This window comes from Bactrocera neohumeralis, chromosome 4 (assembly GCF_024586455.1).
Source record: "Bactrocera neohumeralis isolate Rockhampton chromosome 4, APGP_CSIRO_Bneo_wtdbg2-racon-allhic-juicebox.fasta_v2, whole genome shotgun sequence".
NCBI lineage: Eukaryota > Metazoa > Arthropoda > Insecta > Diptera > Tephritidae > Bactrocera > Bactrocera neohumeralis.
Genome location: NC_065921.1, coordinates 43880058 through 43889616, shown reverse-complemented (window position 1 = coordinate 43889616; position 9559 = coordinate 43880058). Strand labels below are relative to the sequence as shown.

At 35.4% G+C, this 9559-nt stretch overlaps 1 protein-coding gene across 1 annotated transcript; it reads right to left on the bottom strand.

The window, feature by feature from the left end:
- Window positions 1-8050: 8050 nt before the first annotated feature.
- Window positions 8051-9029, bottom strand: LOC126757104 (uncharacterized). The gene has a single exon (XM_050470722.1). The coding sequence runs from the start codon at window positions 8945-8947 to the stop codon at window positions 8105-8107; it is 843 nt and encodes a 280-aa protein (XP_050326679.1). The 5' UTR covers window positions 8948-9029; the 3' UTR covers window positions 8051-8104.
- Window positions 9030-9559: the final 530 nt, after the last annotated feature.

Sequence of the window (9559 nt, the reverse complement as noted above, 5' to 3'; positions counted from 1 at the left end):
GTGGTCGCAAAACAGATACCTGGTGACGAGAATTGGGTCTACGAATATGAGTCAGAACTGCTCAACAATCTAGCGAATGATTCTCCAAACATGAGATGGAACCGAAAAAAAAAAACAAAATTCGCTGAAGACATGAAGGCCATCCCAGCCAAGGCTTATAACAAGTGTATGGAAAATTGTCTATCGGTATGATATCAAATGATCTTAGGGCCAAACCAGCCCAAAACATGAAATTTTCTGCTCACCGATACTCAATACTGAACAAAAATAATATGACAGCTTGACACGACTCACGCGTAATCTGTGAAAAAAAGCTATTGAAAAAAGCACCTCTACTTGGATCATCCAGTATATCAATATATGTATATAAAACCTAATCCAGAGGGAAATGTGCTTAGAGATTAGTCTTATCGAAATTTTCTCCAGTCAACATATCGAGCCATTAGCGCCAAAATAATGTATCCCACATCATAATCGATATTTGGTTTGTTATCGAAATCGATAGTTCAACATCATTTGCATCATCTGTCAAAATTTCATGGCTGTAGATCAAACTGTTATGATTTTATAACAAAAACAATTTTAATGTAAATGCATATGGTGACTTGTTTACATTTCCTTTGAACGCTTGTGTGGGATACAATTAAATTCTCTTTTAAAATAAATGAACCACAAGGGAAAAAACACAATATTTTGAGACTTTAATTAAAGATAAAGCTTTAGAACAATATGTCGAAGGTATGAATTTGTTTTTTTTGCAAAATATGTTTTTGTTTTCAATTATTTGATATTTTTACAGCTCTCCCTGGTACCGTATAGCGATTCAGATGAATCTTTCGTTGATTTAAATGGTTTGCAAAGTTTAAAAGAAGTCGAGGAGGAAACGTGTGTTGGGAAAAGGGGCTACAGAAAGCAAAAGAGAATACCTAAAAGGCTACAAAAAGTTAAGAAAAAAAATACGAGTGTTTTGCCCAACCCGTGCTTAAAAAAAAAATGTCCAAATTCGTGTCATGATAAAATTTCTGAAGATGAAAGAATAAGAATAAATGAACATTTTTGGGGAATCGGCAACAAAATTAGACAGATGTCTTCTTGTGTTAAACTTGTCTTGACTTGTGTCGATATTAAAAGGCGATATGGAGAAAGTGACAGAAAAAAGAGCAGCTTTAATTATTTTATCAATATCAATAATAGCAGTTTTAAAGTTTGTCAAAAATTTTTATTGAAAACGTTGAACATTTCACAAACGATTTTAATATCCGTAATAAAAAATAGATAAAGAATAAATAAAAATTATTCGGAATAGGACTATTTGGGCTCCAAGTGAGTGGTACACCATAATATCAAATGCAAGAACTAACCCAAGAAAATATAATTGTATTGAATTAACTAACAGTGATTTTAAAGACTGGAAGACATTTTCACAGGCGTTACTTCCACATTCAGTGAAAATTTTACATAATTTACAAAAATATGCTCTGTTACATTGGAAAAAAAGATTTCAAATATTACTCTTAAATATGGCTACTTTGATGAATCTGAAACCATAAATTATGATCTAGATTCAATTCCACGATCCAGACGAAACTCCCAAATAGTTTGTGAGGGACCTACTCAATTATATGATCATACATTAAACATTTCTTCTGCTAAATATAAGGATTTGAAAACGCTTTGCGATAGAAAAACTATACCCGTAAAATTCCAACACGTGTATTTAAATTTAAAATGGGATGGATCTGTTAGAGATTTGCTTCCTGAAACCGACCAGGAAGATAGTATTTAGCGTTCTTTATATATTTTTATCTATCGTTATTCAAGTTTACAAGATTTTAATATGAATAACATTACTTTGTTAACAGAAAACTTTAAATATATGATTTACATTACTTTATTTTTGTTTTATCGAATATACTAAGAAATGTATGCATTTATTTTTTTTAAATCAAATGTAATTTAATTTTAAGGACTAAGTAAAAAAATTAAATAAAAAAACAGGAAGTCACTTCCATAAAATAATTTTTGTGTAACCCACACTTTTTAATAATAGGTTGCCAGAAGGAAAGCAAAAAAAATGTATCCCACAAAAACAACCGTTATGATGCAAATATCTATATAAAATTATTAAAATTAAATAAATTACACAAACAAATATTTACATTATAAATTTTAAAATAATGGCTTTATTCAAACTGATTTAATTTAAAAAAACCTTCCCTGTAAAATTTCGAGTTTGTGGATACATTTTTCGGCGGTTATGTCTCGATATATCATTAATATTGAACTATACATACACCTGTTGGTAGGACTTAATATAAAAATATGTACGATACATCTGTATATACATAGGTACATAAATGTTATATATTTGCATACATGTTAAATCTATGTATATAATGTAAATAACTGTCTGTAATTTCGCAAACCAATATCTTCGATAAAATGGACAATTGAAGTTCAGTACATCAATGGCTTTCAACTTCAAATGATCAGTATAATTATACCCTGAACAGGGTATATTAAGTTTGTCACGAAGTTTGTAACACCCAGAAGGAATCGTCGGAGACCCTATAAAGTATATATATAAATGATCAGTATGTCGAGCTGAGTCGATTTAGCCATGTCCGTCTGTCTGTCCGTCTGTCTGTGTCTGTCTGTATATACGAACTAGTCCCTCAGTTTTTAAGATATCGTTTTGAAATTTTGTAAACGTCATTTTCTCTTCAAGAAGCTGATAATTTGTCGGAACGACCGATATCGGACGACTATAATATATAGCTACTGAGTTTCAATTTTTTGAAAAATGCTTTAAATAATAATTTTGCACAAATATTTTGGGTAGAAAGCTGTACCGTTGAACTGTATCGGTGGACTGTCAAACTATTGCTGTCAAAAACTATTAAAATATACATAGAATGACTAACGCAGTGGATAAAGTGAAATGTTTTGCCTTTTTCTTGAGTGAAATGTGTGGTGTAAGTATTGAACTAACCGTTATATATTAATTATTGTATTAATTAAACATTTTCATCTTTTATGACGCCACAAAACAATGTATTTTTTGTCAAAATTGGCGGAATCTCTGTTTTACTTGTACTTGTATTTAAGACATTTTAAACCGTAACTAAACTGCGAGAGTGCCAGTGAAGAGATGCTATAAGATCGACTTGAGAACTCTTTACGTTAATAATAATATTATTATAACTATTATATGTATGTATATGGCAAATAAGTATATTATTATCAACTTTTCTGGTTCTCTAATAAAATACTAACTATAAAGGCTAGTTAAAAAAACAACTAAATTTTTTTTTTACATTTTTACCTCCAAAGCACTCAATAAACAATAGAAACTGTACTTCAGTCGCAGAGAGACTAACGAGAGTTCTTCACAGTATACAGCTTTCATTGTTATGTTATTGTTATCATTATTCTTCAAATATTCTCCAAAGCAAGTGCTTCTACATTGTGTTCATTGTTGATGTGATAAGAGCAGAGTGACGTAATGTCACCATTTCTTCTTCTTCTTTATTGGCGTAGACCCGCTTACGCGATTATAGCCGAGTTAACAACAGCGCGCCAGTCGTTTCTTCTTTTCGCTACGTGGCGCCAATTGGATATTCCAAGCAAAGCCAGGTCCTACAGCTCATCGTTCCATCGAATGCGGTATTCGCCGTGGCCAACGCGCAAAGGACCATAAATCTTTCGCAGAACTTTTCTCTCGAAAACTCGGAACGTCGAATCATCAGTTGTTGTCATCGTCCAGGCCTCTGCACCATATAGCAGGACGGGAATTATGAGTGACTTATAGAGTTTGGTTTTTGTTCGTCGAGAGAGGACTTTGCTTCTCAATTGCCTACGCAGTCGTTAGTAGCACCTGTTGACAAGAGTTATCCTGCGTTGGATTTCTAGGATGACATTGTTGGTGGTGTTTACGCTGGTTCCAAGATAGACGAAATTATCTACGACTTCAAAGTTATGACTGTCAACAGTGACGTAAGAGCCAAGTCGCGAGTGCGACGACTGTTTGCTTGACGACAGGAGATATTTCGGATATTAAAGCAGAACTAACGGCGCGGGTGTTGTACCTGCTCGAGTAAGCTCTGCAGCTCGAAATATTTTCTCCAGAAGCAGGTTGAAGAAGTCGCACGATAGGGAGTCGCTTGTCTGAAACCTCGTTTGGTATCGAACGGCTCGGAGAGGTCCTACCCGATCCTGACGGAGCTTTTCATGTTGCTCAACGTCAGTTTACACAGCCGTATTAGTTTTGCGGGGATACCAAATTCAGACATCGCATCATAAAGGCAGCTCCTTTTCGTGCTGTCGAAAGCAGCTTCGAAATCGACGAAGAGGTGGTGTCGATTCTCCTCACGGGTCTTTTCAAGGTGGCGTATGGTGAATATCTGGTCGAAAGATCAGCCACACTGATAAGGTCCAATCAGTTTTTTGGCGGTGATATTTATTCTTTCACTTATACGCGATGTTGAGGAGGCTTATCCCACGGTAGTTGGCGCAGATTTTGGGGTCTCCCTTTTTATGGATTGGGGATGGCACACTTAAATTCCGATCGTTGGGCATGCTTTTGTCCGACCATATTGTACAAAGAAGCTGATGCATGCTCCTTATCAGCTCTTTGCCGCCGTGTTTGAATAGCTCGGCCGGCAATCCATCGTCCCCCGGCGCTTTGTTGTTCTTCAGGCGGGTAATTGCTATTCGAACTTCTTCATGGTCGGGCAATGGAACGTCTGCTCCATCGTCATCGATTGGGGAATCGGTGTCGCCTTCTCCTGGTGTTGTACGTTCGGCACGTTTCCGATTACTTTGGCGGAGGGGTAAAAAAAACGAATTTCCGTATAAATGGGGTATCTACGGATAGGGGAGCTCCTCCAGAGGAGGAATATCCAAAATAATGTAAAAATTACTAATATTTTTTAAATATTCACGATTAAAAGTTCAACGGTGTTTCACAAAATTTTTTCACATTTTTTTACTTTGTATATTTAAATACACACTCTAAGCTTTGAAATAAGCTCACATTTCACATTTATTTTTCAATTTTTAAGCTAAATTTTGTAATTTAAAAATCACTTAGCACACTCATCGTTGAAAAGGTTAGATTGTTTACAAAACGAGCCTTGCCACATCTTAAACAGTAAATATGTAGGATTTTTAACAATTTTTCTTTGTTTGTTTTATCGCGTGATTCTTTTTTCTTTATTAACCATAAAAAAATACTTTCTACATAAGTATATGTGTAATACGTAATTTATGTGACTGAAGTACTTTCGCGAAGTACTCCTTTATGCATTGGCGGCCTTCGGCCGCGCTTTAAAAAAATAACCCTGGTCGAGCGAATACCCGGGGTGACTGAAGTACTTTCACGTAGTACTCCTTTCTGCGTTGGCCGCCTTCGGCCGCGCTCTAAAAACATAACCCTGGCCGAGCGAATACCCGGGGTGACTGAAGTACTATCGCGTAGTACTCCTTTATGCACTCAAAAAATAACCCTGGCCGAGCGAATACCGTTGGGCGTAGTACTTCTTTCTGCGTTAAAAATAAAAACATATTAACTTTTTTTTGATATAATAACCAAAAAATATAACCACTTTTACAAATTTTGTTTCAATATGAGTGCATAAAACGAAAATATAACCACTCCTTATTCAAACTCGTTATTTGCATTTTGGTTATTATATCTGTCAGCGATTTCCATTTATTTTTTATGATACACTGGTTTGTATTTTAAGTGACGATGTATATATTGTTATATTTAAAATATGAGTTTCGGATATAAAGTGGTTATATTTTTCGATTATCATGCACTCATATTGAAACAAAATTTGAGTTTTCGTACTGTACTGTACTGTACACCTTACACTTTATTACGTAATACTATTATATAATATTATTTTATTATACAAATGTATATAATATTGTTACTAATACATGTATATAATATTACTTATTTGCTTAATAAATTTAAAAAGAAAATATCCATATGCATGAATAGAGGGAAAAAGAGGAATTTCAGCGAATTGCCTTGTCATCACATGGCAGCGCTCCATTTCTTCGTAATTTTTGGTAAACAAATGAGGTTCAAAAGAGTGTAAAATGTAATTTTTAAAATAAAGATTTTTTATATAAAAAAATACTAAAAGTGTAAAATGTGGTTTTATTTAAGAGATTATAGTGTAATTTAATTAATTTGAAGAGAAAAATGTGAATAAAGTGTGTTTAACGTGGCGAAATAGCTGCTTTAAATGTTCCAATTTTGCGAATTTTTGAACTTTAAGGTCGAATATCTCGTAAACGAAGCGTTTGCGGTACCTATAATCCTATAATTTTTTAATCAGGAGGACTTCCTCTTTCCAACGGTACCTTCAAATCGCGGCGCCAAAGAAATCGGAATTGTGTACGTTCACTGCCATTCAGCAGGCTGGAGAAGTGTTCCCTCCATAATTTAAGTTTGCTCTAGGCATCGGTGACTAGATCACCGCATAGACTTTAGGCTTTGTATATCCCCACAGGAAAAAGTCTAATAGTGTGATATCACACGATATTGGGGGACAATCGATAGGCCCAAAACGTTCTCTGTTCACCAAAGTATTCTCTTAATAAATCGAGTGGTTGCTGCGATGTATGGGAAGTTTTTTCTGAATGAAAAGGCAGCTCTTGAAACTCTTCAGGTTGATCTTCGCCTCAAATGCGGCAATTTTGTTTGTTTACATACCAATTCAGGTAGAAATGAGCTTTTTCGCTGAACAAACTTTAACTCGAAAACGTGAAATCATCTTGGAACTTTTCAAGAGCCCACAGAAAGAAGCGAGGTCGCTTGAGAAAGTCGAGCGGCTTCAGTTCTTGCACAAGCTATTCTTTGTATGCTTTCAATTTAAAATCTCGACGTAAAATGCACCAAGTTGTTCCATACGTCAGTCCGAGTTGCTGCGAACGGCGCCGAATCGGCTCTCCAATATTATCCAATAAGGAATGCTGGGTCTCAAGATGGGTGATCATGTTGCCATTAGTTGAGTGAAGCACGCGAAAAAATCCTTTACAGAACGTGAATTTTCATAATAAAATTGAACGATTTATAAACGTTATTCAAGCGTAAGTCTTTCAACGGTTAAATGTTAAAGAATACTGAACAAAAATAATTATACTCAAAAGGAATCAAACTTTTAAGAATATTTTTTGTCCTATAGATATATATGCATAGATTTATTGCCAGCAGTTTTCAAATATCCGTTTCGTTTTCGAAGAAGCAACCACCGAGTAATAATTAGATGCTTCCCTAAGTTCAACTCGGAAAGAAGAACCACTATTTCAAAAAGTTTTAATTGCATAAGTACGCCAATAAAAGCTTTCACTTATAAGTGTATACTCTCAAATATATTTTCCCAAATTCTTATTATTATTGCGGCATTGATCAAATGACCCACCGAAGTACGATGAACAATTTCAAGCTCTAATAAACTTAATTGAGAGACACATTTTTAAGGCAATTAAATGCGAACTCCATATAGTTAACTGGGATAGGGTGGCAAAGGAAATAAAAAAGTGAAAGCAACTGAGACAGAGATGAAGGCAAAGAGGAATGAAGAAAGCGATAGACTGAGTAGGGAAAATGGCTAAAACGCACAGGAGCATACAAAAGGAGAAGTGGTGTGGGAAGGGTGGTACAAAATAAGACACAAAAAAAAGAGATTAAAACCCGAAAGTGAGATGCGGGCAATTAAGTACCAAGGAAGCGAAAAAAAAGTTTTATTTTATGGTGAAAGTTGTTATGGCTGAATGGAAATTACTGTACAAGCGCCAGTGAACTAAATATCGAATAAATGCGCAACACAAAGTGGCATTTAGAGTTGCCAAATTAATTTAAGCCAAATTGGCAGGCACTTAAGCATTTTTTATTTGAAGAGCACTTTTTAAGAACTCCTAATCCCAGTGAAACCTAATTAGTGCTGTGAATGTGATTTTGTTGAGCAGAATAAAAAAAAGAAAAGAAAAAATTAAGATTTTAACAGAGAAAAAAATTTTATGAAAAGTCCATATATATTTTTAACACAGATAATTTTGTTACGGAAAAAATCAGTTTATCCACAATTTACTGCTCTGATTTAATTGCATCGCTTGTGCGATTTCTCTTGTCCTTAACACCCTGCGCCAAATTGATCGAAAGCGCTGATGGTGCCATCATGGTGAGTTCAATACCGTCCAAGCGCCGCTCCAGTACATCGAATCTGGCATTGTGTGCTTGAAACATCTCCTGCATCAGCTCGCGTAACTGCGCGATTTCTTCAACAAATTGCCGTTTTTCACTCACGAAACAGATTTTCGGCACGAGCGTTTTCTCCAACATCTTAAGTGTATGATTCTGCTCCTCGAGTTTCTTCTCCACATCCTCCCATTCGGCTTTCACATGCTTCAAATACTGAAAACGTTCATAGCACACACCGAATTCATGCTGCAACGTGTTACGCCAGGTCTCCAGCAGACAGACAGCCTTTTGCAAATCGAGTATTTCACGTGACTTCTGGCACAAACGCGCGCGCAATTCTTCGATCTGATCTTTGGCCACATTACAGCAGCGTATGAGTTCGTTGATTTGACATTGTAATTTATAATGATTCTTTTGCAATTCACACACTTCCGGATTACTTGAACAGGCCAATATGAGTTGTGGATCTATGCATGGCTCATCCAGGCATGTTTCGTCTGCTTTGAGTCGCAATTGTAATTTCTGTATGCGCCGTTTCATGCACTCCAATTCGCCCATCACTCTGCAGCAGTCCAGTTCATCCACCAGTTCCTCCTCCTCTTGCTGCTCTTCTTCAGCGACTGGCTCCACATCGGGTTCGGCCTCTACATCGGATTGTGTGACATCCACTTCTTTCCATATTTGCGCTACTTTTGTGCAGGTGCGCTTGTAGATATCCAAATTAATCATTTTCGGTGGCTGTAGATAGTGAAATTTGTATTTGTAATAGAAAATATATATTTATTGTTTTGAGCCGTCTTTTGAAAATAAAATTTTGGCAGCTCAAAGTTTTGAATTGAAATTCTTAAGCACTTACAATATGGAACATTGAAACAGAGTAAACAGGGTGAAACATTTTTAGAAACAAAACTTTTCAGAAGTCGTCTTTCTTACATCTCTAAGAGTCTACATCCTAAGAAAAAAAATTTTTTCGACAGATATAATTCATCTCCACAGTACTTCCCTTTACTAACTATGGAGGCCATACGAAAGTTCTGTTCGCTCAAAGTCGGTTTATTTGATTAAGACCTGATGTCATTGTTTTAGAATTGTAATAAAGATTAGCCTGGCATCCTTTGGTATAAGAAATTATAGCTTATTATTGTTATAATTGCCAGCATTAAAAATAAAACTCTCTATTCCAAAATATTTAGAAGATGTTCTAACAACTTAAATTTTACTTACGTAATAAAATGGCGTGGTGACGGCGAAATCGTAAGTATTTTTATAAGCATCGAATCGGCCCACTATAGTTCTATACCAATTTTGCTCTTTTCCTTGTAGTCGACTACTGTGAATCCC

Excerpts from the sequence above, each read along its gene's own strand:
- LOC126757104 (XM_050470722.1), bottom strand. The coding sequence starts at position 8,947 with ATGATTAATTTGGATATCTACAAGCGCACCTGCACAAAAGTAGCGCAA.